Here is a 20,842-nt window from a genome sequence, read left to right as displayed (position 1 = left end):
AGAAACTGGGAATGTCTTAACTTGCATGAAAAGTACAGAGTGAAAAACAAAAACGTAAGGAGGTAAGTGCTGTCAAAACTAAAGGATACAGGTTACGGTTTGTTTTTTTCCTTCAAACAACTGCATGTATTTTGGCTGAAAATAAGTGACCACAGTAGTTGGAACAAAATAGGCTCCATCATGTGGGTCTTTAACAACCGTAATAATTTACATTATGTATTCATTAAACTTAAAGTCATAGAATTCTTGATGGGAAAAAGTTAGCAGACCACAGGGCTTGTTGTACATCAGCAAAAGTGAATAACTTGGGATGAGAATTGGGAGGAAAAACGTCAAGCGGTGGAGCTACAGTGCATTCCCTCCATTGTGGACCAGAACCTCTACTATGACACGAACAGCTAACTGTGCGAGGCACTTAGGAGTTATAGTAGGAAAGATGCCCAACCCCATCCCCCCCAACATACCCACCTGTCGCTAAAAAAGCTAACTCAATGCAACTTCTAAGAATTACAACCAGTCTTTGTCCAGTCAGACATGCTATTTTTGGACAGAAATGCGTTTTGTACAAAAAAAAATTAGAGTAAACCTGAATCGCGTTTTTACTTTTTTATATTTACAGAATCCTTTGAGATGAACTGGGTAAGTTAAATGATATGCTGTCATGTCATTAGAATCATGTCAGTTTTTTTTTTTTAAGCACTGAACCGATAATCCTTAAACCAGCAGAAAATAAAATAAAGAGGAGCATTGCATAAATACACCAGAATCAAATGTTTTTTGACATATTACATGTGTTTGTGAGTATTTGATAAATACCTTCCAATGTCAAACATAATCCTTCAGGCATAACCAGGCGCCACAGGACCAGTATCATAGCACTCTTGAAATCCGCGATATGTACCCCCAAAAAACCGGGGCCTGCAACCCAGTGAATCAGACTGGCTGCCAGGGAGCGTGCACATCCCCCCAAAAAATCCACAATAACATCCCCAGCAGAAGAGGAGAGGATAAGGCCAGGCCCTCAGCAGTTATAATCTCATCAATACCCCCTCCTCTGATATCTTTCTGAGACTTTCTATAGCATCTGAAACGTATTTGGTGTGTGCTGACTGATACAGGCGTTGGGAAAGTGGTCATTTTTTTTGCTTTTTATGCTCACATGTACATCGATTTTTTCCAAGGGTAATAAAGCAGTACACAATGAAGCTGGTTTTGCTGCCTTCACGCTTCGTTCTCCGTCGGTGGTATGTTGTTAGCTGGAACCATGGAGTCTTGTTTGCGAGTCATTCGGTCCAACTCTGCCTGGACATCAGTCAAACCCGGCTTCTGCCCTTGAGGAAAAACAAAGAGGGAGGGAAAAAAAGCCGAAAAGTAATCTCCTGTAGCTTCTGCGTGTTCACAACTGTTGCTTTTGGCCGGCAAGCTGATGATAGTGTTCTCATGCGGATGATTGGTGACCTGCTGCCGCAGTTAACACGCATGCAAAACTCATCAGTCTAACATGTAGTCATGCAGCTTTGCTGTGAATTCCTCTTCAGAACAGGGTTAAACCTCAAGTTCTGGATATTTTCCTCTATTTATCAACCTTGTATTAGGATGAGAAAAGGCAAAGGATGTCAACCTTTGACGTGGATAGCAGTAAAGGTGGTTTAAGCATAGGAATTAGTTTAGCAAGCAGTGAGATATGACGTTACACAACATTCGTTTCCATGCAGGCACCCCAGTGGGTTGTGTCAGCGCGCACAGGTCTGTCATAAGCCTCCTGAGCGTTCAGGAGTTCAGTCAAAACAGATACCTTTGCCTTTTCCACCTTTAATCAGCTTAACACAGATAAAACGCCACACAGCAGGAGTTTGCATGTACGCGTGTTACTCTGAGATCACTTCCCTGCTGTCACGGAGAAGACTGATGGTTTCTCCAAAAATATTTTTGTCTTCAATATTTTTATTTTTACTTCAAAAAAGCTTAAGTGGAATAGAAAGGATTGTCAGAACAGAAATGTAGAAATTCTGTTCGGTAAATTGAAAATATATTTATTCAAATGCATCATTTAATGTGCCAGAAGGCAAAAATAGGACATTATATTATGATTGAATGATTATGATCATTTATTTATTGCTGATTTTCTTGCTATTTTTCCCCCCATTTCTGGAGTCCCTTATTATTTCATTAGCAGACCATTTGGTGTTTTTTTATCATCACTATTTAACTTATCAAAATCTCAGATTTTTTTAGAGTTTCTGTCAAAGTTAGAATTATTATTGCCTTCAAAAAGACTGTTTTGATATAAGTAGAATAAAATGAAATAGAAACTGCATGCACGTGTAGTAGATCTATGCATGGAGGACTATACCTGTTTTCTTGGCAGAGCCTTGCACTCCAGCTCCAACCGCTCCACTTCCTGGGCTTCCTGGTGATCCTGTCTTTTTACTCAACAGACTATTGAAGAAATTGGCCAGCACTCCCTCGTTTGCAGCCCCCGCTAAAGGAATAACATTTTTGTGTTAGTAAAGTGATACAAGAAAAATACAAAACAATGCTTAAAGAAAAAAAAAGTTTTAAATATTTTTGAGTAAAAAATGCAGGTGTGGTTTTATTTTCAACACCATGAGTTCTGATTAGGAGAATATACAAGATAGTATCTTATATCTACTGGTAGTGGAAATTATATAATTTATCCTAACCTTAATCCTAACCTATAATGGTAACTTTATTTTTAACATCCAATGTTTTTGAAGGGAGACTGACAACCAGCAACTATTAGCTATTTACTTTAACTTTTCTCTCTATAAATAAAACTAAAAAAGTTTGGGGACAAAGTTTGTAATCAATTAATTTAATAGGGTCAAGCATTTGTATATGGTCCATGTTTTGCATCAAAAACAGAAAAATATACTTAAATAAAATCAGATATGTCCCACCTTTCATGTTGGGGTCAGGCTTCTTGACAGCAGATAACGGCGAGCTGCTGCTTACAGTGGGTTGACCACGACCAGCAGGCCTGGGGGACACTGAAGCTGGTCGTCCTGGAGATTCCTAAAACAAACAAAATAAAAAAAAACACATTGATAAAGAAAGTAAATGTTGTTCGTCTCATGGTCCTTTTTAGACTTACTGTTGCTCCTCTTGTTGGTGTAGCCGGCTGCTTTGCTAGCAAAGACTGCAAAATAAAGCAACACAGATGGACTGAATAATTTCCAGCAATAGCTTTGTGTTAAGAAATTACAAACATATTTGTTACTTAAATCCAAGCACACTTACCTGTTGCTTCATGAGGAATACCTGCTCTTCTTCTGCACTAATCTCTTTGTCGTGAACCAGCTGGAGAAGAAAAAATAAACTCATAAGGCACTGGAAAATAATATTTATAACAATCTAATACATTGAGGACAGTTCCGTTGTAATGTGAAGACATTAAAACCATGTTAGTTTTTTCATTGTCATACCTTTCGTACTGGAGGTTTTGTGATAAAATCTTCAAATGGATCTTCTGGTCTAACTGTTGAGAGGTTTTCATGCAAAATCCCAATTTTCTTCTCGTTATCCCATCCTGATGGACTAAAAAAAATATATAAAATTATATTGAGGATGTCAACCAGGTTTTATGTGAAAACTTTAGCATCTTCTGTAGTTTGACTTACATGAACACTGCATCTTTCTCCACCACTAATGCAGGTGTAACAAACTGAAAGTCATACAACTTATGTACAATATATTTGTAAAGCAGGTCCAGGTTCTTCTCCTCTTTGACTGAGGTATAGATCAGACCAGCTCCGTCTGTTTCATTTAGTTAAGGGAGTAACTTCATAGACTGATCAAAGAGCCAATAAAGAGATAAAAAAAGATGACACAGATTTTAAACAGAACTGATGCACAACATTGAAAGGATACACTGTAAGGAAAACCGCCTGATGTGGGACTGGATGAAATCAAAGTGCTCATCTCTGAAGTCATGCTCCTTCTCAAGAACACCGACTGCATCACACTGAAAGAATGAAAGATGATGTTGATTTTGGTGAAGCGAAAACATTCAAATGCATATTTTTTAAAGAAATTTAGTGACCAAATCCTTTACTTGTTCTCTCTAACTTAATTTTAATTTAAAAAAATGTAAGATTTTCGCATTCACAGTTACAATGCAAGACATTTGCAGTTTATTGGAAAGATAATAAAGCTTTAAGATCAAATTTTCTTTACATTTTATAGGAAAGTTGAACAATTTCTTGCAATTATAAATTTGTTAATAACTTTTGTTTCAATAATAATAGATTACAGTATTTATAAATGGCATAGATGTCTTTTAATGCATCATTTAAAGGCAGAAGTTTGCATCAATTTGATTAATATTCTTTATAATTGCCAATAAAAAATGTTTCTTGGTTCAAAGTCCTTAAAAAAACTTCCTAAAATTTGCTGCCAGAATAAAAGGTTAATAAAAGATGTGAAAGGACACAGACATGGCCCTATCTTTTAAATGTTAATGAATATTATGCATACGTCCCATGTGACCTTTAAGGTGTGCCTTCAATCACAAGTTAACTTATCAGAAGATCTTAATGCCAAAGGTCGTCATGAAGGCCATGTAAAGTCAGTTTTTATATAAAACAAACTACAAGAGTTCTTCAGAACAAGAAACTCTTATGAATGACAAAACGGATAATTAAGGTGAACACAAGTGTCAGTGTGAAAGGTCTGAACACAAATGTGTTTAAGGAAGCTGAAGTACTAGGGCCCAACGATTAATTCCTCTTTATGCTTCACGCTTTTTTATTTAAGCAGAAGTTGGCTTGAAAATAATCTATTTACAATGAAAGCAGGAGGACTGAAAGGCATGATCTGAAAAAACATACAGCGAAGGAGGAGCTGCAATGTTTACCAAACTTAATAACAGCATTTCTTATCCACATATGTTGGGCTCTGAATAGAACTGAAGATATCCAGTTTAATAATTTTCTTTAAAAAATTCAATGCTTTTCTGCATAAAAGTCAAGTTTAATCTGTACGCATTTACACAGACACAGAGAAAGTTGTGCACCTGAAGAACATCAATTTATGATTAGAGCCCTGATGATGTAACAGATTAGGACATGAGCATCTTTCTTAGTTCACTTTGTATTGGACATTTCCACTTTTTGCAAAAAAATATTGTTTGCTGTATGATTTTTTTAAAGCAATATAAACTTGAAGAAAAGGTTTTTTGTTTACATACTGTTGCATTTTGACAGTCTGAATTTTCAAATTTAAAACATGAAGACGTTTAACCCTCATTGATTTTAAGTTGTCCTTTTTCTAACTGAATGTTGCAGACAAGCTTTGGTCAGATGATCATAGCAAAGCATTTGAGCTAGCATGGTTATTACAAAAAAAGGAAAAAAAATAGAGCTTTTATGTTACCATAGCAACAGCTTTAATTTGGAAAACGGAGCTGCTAGAGCTTAATCCACTATTTTAATGAATTCTTTGAAACAACTGGTATAGAAAAACAGAATAAAAAAATATGGCCAACCTAAGAAAAAAAACACTAAAGTATTTACCTTAGTGCAAACTATTAGCACTGGAATGCCAAAGTTGTGTGTTAGTGTGTTTTCTCCGAGTGGTAACACAACAGCCTCATCTTCTCCTGATGTTGTGGCCCGGCGTGGGGAGGACGGGGTGCCATCTTCTGGTTCTATGTATTCTTGAAAAGCTTTTACCACTGAAAGAGAAAAAAAAAACTTTTTTTAATTAAAGCTTCATCAAAACAAAGAAACATTTTTTTTTATAAAATGTTTTAAAATCCCTATGTTGTAATAGTATTGATACACAGAAAAAAATCTAAATACATACATTTAAAAAAGAAAAGTTCATAAAAAATTATATAATTTTATCTAAAACAAAAGCTTTTATGCAAAGTTGTGTCACATCACAAAAAGATGCCCCAAATCCATCTGTGACTCCAAAATCATTTGCAAAAATTAAATGTTTGATTTCTACAATTTATATTAAAACCAAATTAAATTAAGTATCAAATGTGTAAAGAGACCTATCAGTTTATCTAATGTTTGATTATTTATTGAATTATTTGGAATTTCAAGAGGGCAACGTCCAAAAACATTAGGAAAGAAATAATTTGAAGTGATAAAAGATGAGATATAATCCATAATGTGTATACTTTTAAAGCACAAGACCATAAAACGAACCAAAAAGGATCCACGCAAAAAGATAGAGTTCTTTTTGAGCACAACAAGCAGTGAGGAATCTTTTCCACAGATGTCCAACAGCCTTTCAACAAGACGACAATAAGCAGCCACAGTCCGGTCTGCACTGAAGGTGGAAAGAACGCGCTATAAACACTAACGTGGTCTACTTAAAAGAATTCTAAAAGGAAATCTTTGTAATCCAATAAAGTTGCAAATATTCAGTCATTTTTTATTTAAAAAATAAAAACAAAAGTTGCTGTTTTGATAAAAAGGTGAAGTGAATAATGAGTCCAATCCCTGTTGTGCTCTCCTGCTGTTCAGCTGCTGTGGGAGGCTGGGGTGATGGGGATTATACACAGGAAGTTCTGGCCGACTTCCTCAGGAGCTTTGAGAATGAAGTTGGGGCACAGCCCACAACCCAGATTGGCTCGTCTATTTGAGTCTAGCCATTTTCTTTTAGTTGTGGGACTTTTTTTTTTCCCTGACGTAATAACTAGTTTTATCCGTAAACGCAAAGAAAACCACACTAAAATACAACATTACCCAGAATTCATGAAGGTTTCAAAGTGCACATTATTGTACAATTATGGTGATTAAATGCCAACAAAACACCATCCACAAGCAATAAAAAAGTAACAAAACACATTTAAAAAAGACTTTTATATGAATACAAAAATTGTAAAATTACAGGATAGTATTTTCTTTTAAACAGGTAAGCTGTTTACAGTTAATGAAAGTTATAGATATGATTTGAAGTCACCTGATATAAAAACAAAGTTATAAAAAGGATGGCAGCAAGAGGAAATCCTACTTTCAATTCCTTTTTTGCTGAATGTCAATAGTGTGAGTATCTTCAGTGAAATAAATACAGAGAGAATCGTAATGAGGCAGATCACATGGCTAATTAATAACCTAACATTACCAGTAACATTAGCTCCCTGAAGAGATAAACACAGGTAGTGTTTTCCTTCCAACATTTACATCATTTTTTCCCTTGTTTAAACTCTACTGAATGCTACCTAAAATGCATTATTTACTCACATTGTATGGTTTTAAAAACTGAATTCCAGTTATTATCCTACTGTTTTTTTCTTAAGTTCATTACAAGAAATATTACAACAATATTTCCTGCTTCTCCACAGCATCAGAAAAGAAATGGTCAGTGTGAGCTTTGAATTACAGGGATGGATTTAGCATCTTGCATGGATGCTTTAGTACTTTTGCTTTTTATTTATTTTAGACCCACAAGACGACTTGATACTGAACGCAGGGATCTGGAGTGTCGGTTTAAAAATAAAAATAAAAGTGGCACAGCCATGCAGACTTTGCCCCAAGATAATCTGCTCCACAAACAAAGGTGAGGCCCAAAATGTGTCTGCACTTACTACTTTACATCAAATAGAAACCCAATTTAATTTATACACACAATGTGAATTCACCAAAAAAACAAAAAAAAAGTATTGCTGTGAAAAACATTCCCTGCCACAGAAGTGTCTGAATTACTAGTCCCTTTAAAATGCTGTCAAATAGTTTAACAAGACAACTTTCAAAATAAAGCTAGTTTTAGCTTCAGGACTGCAGCGTCCAGCCCTGAGTTCAGACAAACTGAGTTTACTTCCTTTCTTTTCTCCGACGCAGCCACTGCAAGAGGGGAAAACATGATGCAAGACACTTGCAAGACTTACTGGACAACAGCCATTCCCTCACACACACTTCAGTCTCTCAGACTGACTCAAACTCCATGTAATCTGACTAAGTTTTGCCATTGTGCTGCAGACATCACAAAGATGCTTTATCTGCATGGCATGCTTCAGGAAATCTCAATGGGAGTGGGTAAGGTGACAATCCTGATCTGAGGAAGAATGCAGGGTAGCCTGAAGAAAAACAGGCCAAAATAAAGAAGACGGATAGAAAGCTGAACTGTGAGGGTGTATACACTTCAACACTGATTTTAGACTTCATATACACACACACAAGGAAAGGTTAACATGTAAAACAACAAAATAGTTCTGTAAATGGTAGTTATACAAATCTAAAAATCAAAACTACAGCTGTCAGAATGTTGGATTTTTATTAACTTTTTTCACAGACACCAATGTTTAAAAAACAAATGCAATGCAAAGGCTGATATTTAAACCTTTGTTTTCATTAATTCAATGTATCGAAACAGATTAAAACGATGTTAAAATGTAATTTGGGGATTTATCAAAAGAAGCTTTCAAAAAAAATAAGAAAGCAGTCATGTTCCAATTAAACTAAACTTTAAGCTACTCAAGGCTCAATTGTTCATGATAAAAATAACTTTTTGTCGTTGAAATCAAACAAAAAGTTTTGTTATTTTAAACACTTCAACTGAATTCAGGTGAAACTGTGAAGAAAGGTTGAAATATGAAACAGAATCATATTAAATAAATATTTTTTTTGATATTATTTTGTAATATTTGTTGTTTCATGCATAGGAAAATCAACTATTTGGTGGTTTTGATTTAACACTAAGCTGTGTGCTCTGATGTGCAGCATTCCTGCACTCTTTTTTGCATAATTTTGCTCCGTTAAGTTACTCTCTACTTTGTTCTCCACCTGTTGGTGGAGAATTTTTCACAAAAGCTGTTAGCTGAGAACTTTAAGGAAGTGTCGGGGCTGCAGGTAAACTGCTTGTGGTGTATGCGAAACATGAATGATAAATTGACAAATAACAATACAGATCCTTTTGATGTGTTTGGCTGCTTGATCAAAGCTGAAAGTCTCATATTGGCTAATAGGGATCAAGTACTGTTATCACTCACACCTACCTAAACGCAACACATTTTAAACCTGTTTAAGTCCAGAAAATTCTTGGGGTAAGTTTGGTTCAGACCAGCAAAACAAAAAAAAAAAAGGCTACACCCCAAACCCTGCAGCAGTTGGAAAAGCAGGATTCTTTCTAAAAACAAAAGATCAGTTCATAAGAGTGACGGGGACAGATTCTAAAATTAACAGGAGAACAGCATCTGAGTGAACCACACTCAAAGATCTGCAGAGCTCGCCTCCAGCCAGAAGATGCAGCTGAAGATCATGGGCCTGTCTGCTGATGACCTAGAAATCCTCCATGACAACGTGTAATGCTATCAAGTGCCCGCCTGCATTCCATGCTACGCATTATCCGAGCTCTGCTTCTTTGCTAGCAGGCAGTCAGCAAGGAGCCACACTCTTCTTATGCAAGATTCACACTGCTGTTTCCATGAAATGCTTTTGCTGCAGTCACTGTGGATATGTTTATTTACTTTAAATATCATTTTGAAATGTTTACATTTTTAGAGTAATGACAACTGAAGTTATAGCAGCTTCACAGCTTATTAACTGTCTTTGGTATGTATAAAATGAAATGTCAACCGCACAATTTTGCTGTCATTCCATAAAAAAAAAAAAAAAAAGTGGTAAAATGAAGAACTCACTCCTCTGCTCCATTTCTCTCATGTCCTCCGGAGGAATCTTTAGCTTGTCCACATGGTCACGGAGCACACTGGCCCACTTCTGTAAGGACTCCATAATGGTCCAGGGTCGAGACATGTCCACAACAAACACGGCGAGGCAGTCAGGTAGCGACTGAGCTGTCACAGCAAACTTAAGAAGGCCTTTGTGGTACAGGTCCCCATCCAGGATCCACACATTGCAGCGAGTAAGGTCTACATCACAAAAATGAAAAGATTGAAGTGTATTACAACAACAGATGATTAAAGTTATATTGCTGTGTGACTGGATAGTTGTTTGTCTATGGTAGAAAAGGAGCATTTAGTCAACACACCATCACGGTCTTCATCATGGACACTTAAGTAAAGGTACTCCAGTCCTCTGCCCTTCTTGTTGTGTTCAGCTCCTTGAAGTTTGGACATAAGCGTCGTTTTTCCCGATCCATCCTCACCTGCAGAAAATCCACAATATTATTTTTACTGAAAGTCATTGACACAAAAAAGCAATACCACAGTTTTAACAGTAGTTTAAAGTCATCACCTTTTAATATATTGTAAAGTTGTTCCCAGTGACCTTTTAACTAGCCAAAATAAAAAAACTGTTGTTTTCTAGGACATAGTATCTGCAGAGCGGCAGGAGTTAATTAAATTCTCCTCTGAGTTGTGGGACTGTTGGCACGGAGTAACTTGATGCACATTTACATTCATCCCTTTGTTTACGCTTTCTCACCCTAGCTTACTACCTCTCAAAACCTCAACCTAACATTAGTGGTGCAACAAAAATGGCTGTGAAAATCTGAGCTATCTGGCGGTATAGTTTTGAGTCAGATGTCAGCTCAGATGAGGAAAATGAAGACGTACATGGATCAATGTGTCTGTCTGCTACTGATTCAGCACGGTTTGAATACAGAAATACTCAGAAATTAAGTTCAAAGCTTAATTTTCTTTACACATGTCCTCCATCATGAAAAAAATGCTACAAGAACATGCTAAAAGCACCAAAAGTTTTAACTGGAGTGAGTCTTTAAAATCAAGTGCTCAAGAAAGCTTTGATGACTAACATATTGTGTTCCTTGGGGATTAATTCAGATGCAGGGGTGTGGCAAAAGGGTTTTTCCATGCTCAAATCAGAAATATATTATCTTAAATTTTGAACTCAGATAAAGAGTTACGTTTGTCGCATAAGCAAGTATTCAGATCTTTCTTTTGAGCAAAAATGTGACACAAACTCCTTCTAATGACCACACCCCAAACATTTCAAAAGACAACGGTTGTTCTTTAGGTTAGTTATTTCACCAGAATGTCTTAAATCCAAACAAAATAAACAGGAAAAGGTTGTAATCCCATTCAAACTACTATAAAGTTTGCTCCCCTGAAGCTCCACAGAAACACTGCAGAAGTGTGAGGTCTCACAGAGACAGAACAACAAATACTCACCAAACACCAGGATGTTCTTTCCTGATGGCAACTTTGAACTTGATCTGGTAGAAACTTCACTCAGTATTGAGGACCTATGGAGGAAAAAAAAGTGCACAAAAACTTTTTAGCACCCAAACCATGAAGCTCAAGCTGACATTTTCCAGCTCTCTGCTTTTAGTTTGAAAGCAATATAATCCACGCAGCAGCCCACAGCCAGACGAATCCACGAATGCACATGAAAACAGGAAACGACCAGGACTGACCCAACTCTAAAAATAAGAGACGCCTTTCTAAAGCTGTTTAAGCTCGTTTATGATATCCTAAACTTTAAGCAACAACAATACTCAATTTAACAATTGAGTTAAGAGCTTACTTTATAACGTTTTCCTTCTTGACAGCTTCCTGTGCCCCTCAGTAGGAAGCTACAAGAATTTAGCAACTACTTGCAGATGAACTGTCAAAGCCGCTTGTAAAATTAAAGGATTCCTGGGAGCCTAAATAGTCCAAAAGGAGTTCAGTGTCTGGGAAAACTTACAACTAAATAACCAAACGTCGTTAAGTGAGCCGTAGCGCAAACAAGTGAAAAGTTACCCACAAAACTAGGGTTAGCTTATCTGTTAGCCGGAGTACAGTTAGCGGGCTGACCGCTCCAGTCAGTGCTAATGTTGCTGCTAGCCGGGCCGGTGTGTGACTGGGAGCAGCCGGCAGTGACAAAGCAGAACCGTGGCGGGCTGCGCGTCTCCGACGGAGGCCGCGGGGAGACATAAAGTCGTTAAAAGAGCTGCGGAACTTGCCAGAGGCTTTGTCCTTCTTCGTCTTCGGTGTTGTTTTCGCCCGAACCGGCTGCACCGGGGAGGTGTTTGTCCAGAACGGGAGCCATCTTCTCTCTCTACACCCACAAAGGCAAGGCCCTGCTGCTTGGCCACCTTCTAGCACCGCCTTCATCCAACCAGCCGAGAGAGAGTACGTTACATTCGCTGAACGCGACGCCGCATGGAGAGCCCGTCTGCCGTTCAACTCAGCGTCTCTGAACAGACCAAAGCCGCACTTACTATAGAATAACAATAATTTCATAAATACAAAACGATTTAAAAAATAAAAAAGGTTTTTAATGCTCAAACTTTCATTTGGAAACTTCAGCTTACTCCTGGCTGCGTCCCAAAAAGATGATGTCATCTTGTCAGCTGATGCTCAACCTCAGTGTCATCTGGTGTTTGACTTCCACCAGCACAAGAATGTGCCGTTTACATATGTCATAAACGTATCAATGTTCTGTGCAAGCTTTTTTTTTCTCTATCCATTATTAAAAGTAATATGCAATTCTTAATTATCAATTAAATTTGCTGTTTGATCATGTAGTTTGAAAAAGGATTTTCCAAGTTGACTTTTCAATATGCAATTCAGGCGTAAACTCCAAATTAAAAAATGTTAATTGAAAACTACATATTATTTTGAATTATGAGGGGAAAAAAACTTTCAAAGCATTAATAAAATGCATGGCAAAATTCAACATAGAATTGTAAATTGCAAAATGTATATCTTTTTTAAAATAATGGGAACCAAAAACCTATAGCAATTTAAAAAGCCTTCATTCAGAACATTATTTTTAAAACTGTACGATTAAATTGTAATTTTTCATCTTTAAATCTTAATTCCAAAATGCATTTTCTTATTGCAAGCATGGATTATGTGTTGAAATGTCAATTGCATGCATTTGAATTATGAATGAAAAAAAATCATTCCATCACGAGCAAAATTTTACATGTAAATTTACATTGTATTTTTTCTAAAAAAAAAAAAAAAAAGTGAGAGAAAATCTATTTGTTTCCTTCATTGGAGGTCAGACTATGTTGAATAAATTGCCAAACCAAAGAGCTTCAAAATGTTTTGAAATTTGTTCCAAGCACTAAATTGTTTAAAGTATTAGATCTATAATGCTTTGTCAAATCTAGTTTTACATAGCTATTTTGTACTTTTGTTCACTCATTCATACCCTTTATTTTATTTTATTTGTTTGTATTAATTGTTTTAGTTTGTATTAATTAAAATACATTTAAATTGATTGATATTTTTGTACTGTACCTGGGATTTGCAATAAAGTTTTTGAAAAAAAAAACAGTGTCATCTCATTGTTTGCTAAGTTAGAATGTATCTTCTTAATCAACAAAAAGATTCACACTTTATTTTAAAGAGAGAACATCTTTGTCCCATATTTGTGGAATTGCTTTGTTAATAATTTTTATTGGAACATTTTCTTAACAGGTACCTAATAAGTGACAAAAGGGACGTTTCATTCAAAATTATGCTTATCCTGCTAGCATAACTACATTCATGAGACATTGAAGTTAACTGTTCCTTTTGTGGAGACCACCCAGAGACACCACCTCTTCTACTCACATTCAAGGTCTTTTAGAAAAGACTTGAGCAGATTTGTTTTTAATCATCTTCATAAGGACTCTTCTTTAAAATCGGAAAACATTTTGTTTTGTTTCTTTAGAAAGAAGTCCAAAAGTGGTTCTCATTTCATAATACATTTAATTATTGGCAAAATGTTAAATTCACAAATATAGTAATCAGCTAGCATTCTGTGCATTTTAGAATGATATAAAACTATTTTAGATTTGTTATCCACATTAAACAAGTATGTTGAGCTATTAATCAAACTAGTTTTCAAATAAAATGTATTATTCACTTGTACAGGGGGTAAAAACAACCCCTCACTGGGAACCGAGCACAAGCCAAACAACTCTGCATTCCTGCACACTCACCCTAGTGTTGGGCTCTAGTCCTCTAGTGTGTGGAAACACCTGTTTCTTTACATCTCTGTGGGTTTTCTGTTCTGTTTGGCTTGACCATCTGGACATGGATTTGCATACAGATGAGCTTGAGAAAAGCATGGCTACTTTGCAGGGTTTTTCAAGGCCTCCTCCAGTATCTTTGAGCCCTGCCTAGGTGGAGCGTGGTGGTTGGCTGGGATGGTGGTTTCACTCCTGGGAACGCATTCCAGGGCTTTTGGATCATGTGAAAGTCAGCCTTCTCTGCCCCTTTGTCGCTGTTTAGCCCCACTGTCAGCAATGAAAGCAAACAAAATGAGTCCCATTTGCTTGTTATTTTACCAGCTCAACCGTAAAGTTGATTTGTTTTGAATCAAATAAAAGAAGAAACTTGTTGTAGAACATTTAGTTCAGGACGCTTGATATGTTTTTCAGTGATTTCAAATAATTTAACAAATTTTTGTTTGGTTTATGAAATTAAAGAGTTTATTTGAACATAAGAAAGCTGCTTTAGTGTTGTCCGTCCCTCTGCAGGATTTGTTTCCATGCTCTTTCACACTTGAGTTTAATCTGACTCCTGATGACACAACAGGCTAAACCAGGTGGAAAACATGCTTTTCATGCTTCATTATCTTAAACATAATCAATTGTATTCATTGAGCAGATTTTCTTTCCCATTGAATTTGTGCTGCTATAATCTACTGTAACAGCAGAGTGTGCTATCTCCTCAGTTTTATAGCTTCATCCTTACTCTGGCAAACCAATCATCAAAAGAAACGCACAAATCTATCTAAATTGCAAAAAAGTGTATAGATGTAGAGGTTAAATACAGATAAATGTTGAGCCAAATAGTGCCATCATGTTAGTCATTATTTTCACCTACATAGCTTTTAAACAAGCTTTTGTTTGTTCCATTTGTGGGTTAAGCAAACACAAACCACAAATGCTGGTATTTATATTTAGCTTTCTTTAAAAAAATATATAATTTCATTGAAAAACAGCTGCAAGAAAGCTTTGTAGGTTGACATGAGCAGATCCAGGGTTTCCTTATTTATTAGCAATTAAAAATAAAATGTTTTTTTTCACATTAAGATGAATGTTGCTCCAGATATAAATATTTTCTGAGTGTGTTGCCCTTTTAGATGTCTTTCAACCTTAACGTTTTTGCAGTGGCATGCAGAATGAACCACATGTGGGCTGCCAGATAATCTGGAAGGGTCACTTGTCCCATTAACACATTCAGGGCAAATAGCAAAAAGGTGCCACACTTCAATGTGTTTTTGGCAGAATCGGGAAAGAACATTTAATCTGTTAAGGCAGTTTTGTCCTTTTTAAGTTATGAAGTACATACATGGTGTAAATGTGCTCTTATTTTGTAGTTTTAAAAATTTCAAATCTGTTTCTATTCTGTTTAAGTTGTAGAATTAAAATCAGATGAGGATGAGTTAGTTATTTAGGCTCATTGTACAACACAAATTTTGATTTTTTATTTTTTTTTTAACAGAAAAAAATAATGTTTTTCCCCAAAATGTATTAAGTTTGCAGACAATCCCCCTGTGCTTCATTGTATTTGTTCAACAGGGAGATAAAGTGAGGAGGGCGTGTGATGAAGAGGAGGGGTTACAGGCTGGGAGGGTGTGGGCTGCAGACAGAGCAGTGGTGGGGTTGGCTGGATCGCGATAGTGACAGATGTCCAGAGAATCGCGAGGGGCACTCCTCAGTTGCAGCACACCGCAGCACGGAGAGCAGGGCCGGACTCATCTGCACTAAGCTCCACCAAGCTTTCATTCAACAATACCTTGGAAAGGAGGCCCGGTTCTTTTTATTCCAGGAGAAGTCCAGGTCAGTCACTTTTGATGCACTTTGCGGATGAATCTTATATTTTTGGCGCACTAACTGTAAGAACAAGAAAGTTTCTCTATTTTGGTATCCTTCCGCTATGACCTATTCTCATCTTCTGTAGCTGCAAGTTTGACTGAAGGTTTCCTCTTTTTAATTCTCATGCTGGTTTTGGCCTCTTTGTGCTGATGAATTGTTTGTTCGTCTTTCCAATCAGAAAATTTCAATTTTTAGAAAACATAAATAAAAAAAAGTTTAATTGAATTATAGTTTAAAAAATTCCCGTCATGCCGTCGTCCTGATTTGTACATGTGGAAGCGGCACGTTTGTTAAATCTTGGTGATCAAAAAAAAAAAAAAAAAAAAAAAAAAAAAAAAAAAAAAAAAAAGGGCTGAGTCTAACGGTGGGTGGGTTCAAATGGGGGATGGAGACCTTTTCCAGCTTTCACCACTCGTGACTGTAGCAGGTTGTAAGATATGGTTTAATTTGACTGAAGCCTGCTGTAGCCCACGGCGATAAATATTGAATGCTTTGCGAGTTTTTTCCCCCTTTTCTTTCGTGGGGTTGTTTGCTGCCCTCTCTGAGCCCGTTCAGTGGACAGCTGCGGCTGGAAAGTCTTCATCCTTTGTTACTGGCGGGGCTTAGGCTCAGTCCCTTACATGTGTCTTTTATCAACGTTAAGGACATTATTTTCATATATTATTTTTTAGAAATGTGTCTAAAGGCCATCATCATGATTAATAAGTAGAAAACATACATTTTAGCTAATATTTTTCAGTCATAAAAGATCAAAGAAATGCTTTTTCTTAAACATAGCACCTTTCATCACACATAGTAGGATTAAAATATGTATTTATCAAATGTATTTTTAATTAAATCAGTGTAGTGGATCCTAATTGGTTAATAGCAGCACTAAGGACAGTTACGAGAACCTGTGCTCTTCTATTACCTCCAAGGATCAGAGCCTTGTCTTATTCTCTTGTTTGTCAATGTTGAAACAAACCCCATGTTGCAGTGTTCAAAAAAGCCTCTAAAAGGTACTACTGCAATTAAATTACATGCAGAATGTCTGATACCAAGAGTTCAGCTTAAGGACAGGCTGTTTTCTTTTTTGGCTGTATTTTTTTTTTTTCAAAGTTTAATGAAATCCCAAACCAAACTTCCTGTTCTCTGCTGGCACTGCTGCCTCATGTAGCAATCCCTGAACAATACACTTCCTCTAAAGCCACATCAGTGTCTGACACCAACACATTTAGAAAACGAAAAAGCAGATCTGGACCAAAGACACTGACAATTTGGCTATTTTATGTGTTAGGGGAATCCAACCACAGGCTCTGACTGGTATCTGGGTTTATGCAGAGAAGTAGATTTTCTTTATCATACTGGGGAGGAAAAGTCGTACATCATAAATGTTCTGACTTGTGGTCTCGTTTTGGCACAGAGCCTCGCCAGACATTCCTGAAAGCGCAGTGAGTCTGGCGCTGTCTGACCTCTTTAAGGTTCCCATGGATTTAAATTTGTTTTCCTACTAAAATTTCTTTGAGAGGAAGCAGTTCCCTATAGGTGGTATCTTCCTCTCGTCCATTTACTTCTACTCCAGACAGGAGAATTAAAGTGATTTAAAGAAATTTCTTTTACTTTTGAAATAATTTAGTAAAAACTGGCCTTTATTTTGGACAAGCACTCAACCAAACCATGCCATTTTATTTGTTTAAATAAATATGATTAGTTAGAGCAGACCTGTGCATTTCTTTCGGGTATGGATGATGGCTTTTTGGATTTAATCTCACACCACCCTCTTCAATGTACATTCTAGCAGTAACTTCAAATGAAAGGTCTATGTAAATGTGTGATTCAGGCTTTCATGTTCAAAACTCTTGTGTTCACATGTTGCTATGCTCTACATACTACGTGTTGCAAGTTAAACCAGGTTGAACTTTGACCAATCAGGGACTCGGATTTGGTAGTTGGTTCAAGTGTCAACCGTTTGAAAATCAATCATGGAGAAGAAATGAATTGTGGTTTGTGCTCAGCTGGAATTATATGACACCAAGTCTTTCATATAATGGGAATGGAGCAGTCAAAGAAAAAACCTGGAGCAAGATTGCACTGCTTTTGGATTTTGCACCAAGCCTCTTTCAGTTGTAGAGGGCAGGCATGTGCTAATAAACATTAAAAAAAGTAAAACAAGAAGCCCCTCCATGCCTGTCTTGTGTGAACACCACAGGTTAAACTTGTGTTTATGCAAAAGTGTGTTTAGTGCGTTCTTGAACGTGCATCAAATGCCTGGTGTGTATGAAGATTTAGGCTTTTTTCCTGCATGTTTTTTATATGTAGTTAAAAATTGAAATTCTTCATGTATATCACATTTAAATAAAATTGTTTCTCAAAGTGTATTGCAAACACAGACAAAACATTGAATTTATTATTTGCTTTTAGGAAACATCATGGGAGGCAAACTGAGCAAGAAAAGAAAAGGATACGATGTGAGCGACCCGAAAGATAAGAAGAATGAGACCGCTGCATCTGAGTCCAATGTGGAAGAGTCCGCAAATGTGGAAGACGGAGCTCCATCTGCAGATGCAACAGCTGGGGAGGGTGCTGTAGTGGAGGAGCCTGCTGTGTCAGCTGAGGCAGCACCAACTGAAGCTGCCACACCTCCAGAAGAGCCCAAATCTCCACCCCCAGAAGATGAAGCCTCTGGAGGTAAGGAGGCAGGTGCTGTTGAGAAGAAATCAGCAGCAGCTGAAGCACCTCCAGCACAGGAAACGTCAGCTCCTGTTGTAGAAGAAAAAGCTCCTGTGGCAGAAAAGTCTGCTTCACCTGAAGAACAACCAGTTACACATGCAAAGGAACCTGCACAAGAAAAAGCTGCTGATGTTGAGGAAAAAGAGACAGTGACAGAGGTTGCTAAAACCCCAGATGACACTAAATGTGCAGAAGAACCAGCTCCTGTCACAACAGAGGATGCTCCCCCAGAACAGAAATCTGAACCAGTAGACACTGCTCCTGTTGTTGAGGCAAAAGTTGCTGCAGCAGTTGAAGCAGCCACTGTTAATGAAGAAACACCACATGACACAATAGAAAAAATAGCTGCTGCAACAGAAGAACCAGCTCCTGCTGAAGAACTACCTTCACCTACAGAAAAGGAAGCAGAGAAAGCTGGATCACAGATAAATGATGTAGAAGCAGAAGTAGAGGATCAAGCAACAGCAGAGCTACCAAAAGCTGAAGAAGCAGCACAGGAATCTTCAGCTCTGGAAGCAGAAAATGATGAGCTGGCTAAGGCTGAGCCCAAGTCTGCTGCTCCACTTGAAGAACCCAATGTAGAGGTTTCTCCTGTATCGACAGAACCAGTTCCAGAACCAAAAGCTATTGAGCCAGAAGAAGCAGTGAAAGAGACAATTGTGCCTGATCTAGAACCAGAGGCTGAGTCAGAGCCAGAACAAGCGCTGGAGTCAGAAACTAAGCCAGAGCAAAGCCCTGAGACAGATCCAGCAACTGAGACCACAGTAGAGCCAGAACAAGATGAGCCAAAGGTAGCACCAGAAACGGAACCTAAACTACCATCTGAGCCCGTGTCTACAGAGCTGCCCCAACCAGAGCAAATCACAGAGCCAGAAGAATTGCAGCAAGTGGGACAACAGGTCCAGGTAGAGAATGGAGCAGAAGAACCTGAACCACGTGGAGCCATATCTGAGTCTGTGGAAGCAGAAACATTGGAATCTGTGAAAGCTACTCCAGAGATGACCATCTCTGAAAATGTATCTGTGGTAGCAGCAGAGCCTGTCCCTGACATCATCGTCTCAGACTCTGTCCTTGCCTGTGACATGAATGCTGAGTCGGAAGAGCCTGCCTTGCCTTGCCCAGAGCCAGAGGTTGAAAGCAAGATGGAAAATGGAAACTTGGAGAGCCCATCTGCTACAGAGGACGTGGCAGACCCAGTCAATGGAGAGCTTGGAGAACACTCTTCTGCTCCAGCAGAGGAATGTGTAAATGGAAATGAAGAACAGGAGGAGACACCAATCAAAGAGCAGAGTGATTTTGAGCTGAAAAAGGATGTGACCCTGTGCGGAGATGCCCAGGAAGTTCCTCCATCAGGTATGATGGATGGTCTGAGCACAGAGGTCACCCAGGCAGTCTGAGAAGAAAAAGAAAAGTTCTTGTATGTCACTGTAAATGTAATCAATTTGTTGTTGGTCCAAGAAAGCCATCAATCCAAAAAGGCTTTCCAGAGTGCTGTAACCACTAAATTCTTTTTCGTGGCTGCTCAGGACAAGGATACTTTCTATTGAGTAACCAAAAGTGAAACGCCACCACTCAAGGACCCAGAGTGACGGGAAACACGCAGGCAAGATGGCAGTGAGACGGAAATGCAGAGAAGAGACTTTTGCGCAAAGGTTGCAACTCAACGGCATGAACAAAAAATACTGAACAGTAGATATGGTTTAAATAATAAATGAATCTGTGTGTGTGTGGCTGCAAAATGCCGCACTATGGTCTTTGAAAAACATCCATTACTAGCATTTTACTGGATCTAGATTCCCATATATCCTTTCTATTATCACATGGAGTACAATGACATGATGTGTTGGCCTTTTTTAATGATGGTACCTGTAAGGACTGTTCATTTTAAAGTGATTGTTGAGAATAGATAATAAAGAGAGATTGTTGTAGTCCACACTTATACTCTGTTTATGTATCCTCACTGATTTCTAACAGTCTTCTCAGACACTTGCTCTCATTTTAATTTTAAATCACATTTTTTTTTTTCACTTAGATTTGTTCTTTTGTATTTATACACTCACTGGCCACTTTATTAGTTACACTGGGTTGGACCCCTTTGCGTTCCGAACTTCCTTAATCCTTGGTGACATAGATTCAACAAGGTACCCGAAACATTTATCTTAGAGTTTGGTCCATATTGACATGATGGCATCACAAAGTTGTTGCAGATTTGTTGGCTGCACATTGATGATACCAATGTCACATTCCACCACATCTCAAAGGTGATCTACTGGGTTGAGATCTGGTGACTGCTGGGGTTGTTTGAGTACAATGAATTTGTCATGTTCAAAAGTCTCATTAGCTGTCATGCAGCTAGATGTGGAAAATTTGTCCCATGCCGCATTATCCTGCTGAAAGTAGCCGTCAGAAGATGGGTAAACTGTGGTCATAAAGG

The 20,842-nt window shown here is 37.7% G+C and overlaps 2 protein-coding genes across 7 annotated transcripts; one reads left to right on the top strand and one right to left on the bottom strand.

Annotated features, from left to right (window-relative positions):
• Window positions 1-603: 603 nt before the first annotated feature.
• On the bottom strand, window positions 604-14,091 carry dync1li2 (dynein, cytoplasmic 1, light intermediate chain 2). 6 transcript variants are annotated; one of them, XM_024295659.2, is made up of 14 exons: window positions 13,816-14,091; window positions 11,842-12,074; window positions 11,066-11,139; window positions 9,964-10,080; window positions 9,614-9,844; window positions 5,535-5,695; window positions 3,892-3,985; window positions 3,642-3,777; window positions 3,447-3,558; window positions 3,262-3,321; window positions 3,116-3,160; window positions 2,922-3,036; window positions 2,354-2,482; window positions 648-1,331 (listed from the first exon to the last, which is right to left on the bottom strand). In XM_024295659.2, the coding sequence occupies exons 2-14, from the start codon at window positions 11,925-11,927 to the stop codon at window positions 1,222-1,224; spliced, it is 1,470 nt and encodes a 489-aa protein (XP_024151427.1). In that variant the 5' UTR covers window positions 11,928-12,074; window positions 13,816-14,091; the 3' UTR covers window positions 648-1,221. The 6 variants fall into 6 exon arrangements, with proteins under 6 accessions (XP_024151430.1, XP_024151427.1, XP_024151429.1 ...); XM_024295661.2 differs by lacking the exon at window positions 13,816-14,091 and adding an exon at window positions 12,193-12,260; XM_024295662.2 differs by lacking the exons at window positions 11,842-12,074; window positions 13,816-14,091 and adding an exon at window positions 11,643-11,833 and having other exon boundaries at window positions 604-1,326.
• A 961-nt stretch (window positions 14,092-15,052) lies between these two features.
• si:dkey-56m19.5 (translation initiation factor IF-2) lies at window positions 15,053-20,347 on the top strand. The gene is made up of 2 exons (XM_024295673.2): window positions 15,053-15,663; window positions 18,100-20,347. Exon 2 carries the CDS (start codon window positions 18,108-18,110, stop codon window positions 19,803-19,805), a length of 1,698 nt encoding a protein of 565 aa, XP_024151441.1. The 5' UTR covers window positions 15,053-15,663; window positions 18,100-18,107; the 3' UTR covers window positions 19,806-20,347.
• The last annotated feature ends 495 nt before the right edge of the window (window positions 20,348-20,842 follow it).

The sequence above is a fragment of the Oryzias melastigma genome, linkage group LG3 (assembly GCF_002922805.2).
Source record: "Oryzias melastigma strain HK-1 linkage group LG3, ASM292280v2, whole genome shotgun sequence".
Taxonomy (NCBI): Eukaryota; Metazoa; Chordata; class Actinopteri; order Beloniformes; family Adrianichthyidae; genus Oryzias; species Oryzias melastigma.
Note: the sequence above shows the minus strand (reverse complement) of the source record. Positions and strands in the feature narration are given on the sequence as shown.

Excerpts from the sequence above, each read along its gene's own strand:
- si:dkey-56m19.5 (XM_024295673.2), top strand. The coding sequence starts at position 18,108 with ATGGGAGGCAAACTGAGCAAGAAAAGAAAAGGATACGATGTGAGCGAC.
- dync1li2 (XM_024295658.2), bottom strand. The coding sequence starts at position 11,812 with ATGTCTCCCCGCGGCCTCCGTCGGAGACGCGCAGCCCGCCACGGTTCT. Across the intron at positions 3,559-3,641 it reads GAGAAAGATGCAGTGTTCAT|TCCATCAGGATGGGATAACG; the intron begins GTAAGTCAAACT and ends TATTTTTTTTAG. Across the intron at positions 1,332-2,353 it reads AGGCTCTGCCAAGAAAACAG|GGCAGAAGCCGGGTTTGACT; the intron begins GTATAGTCCTCC and ends TTTTTCCTCAAG.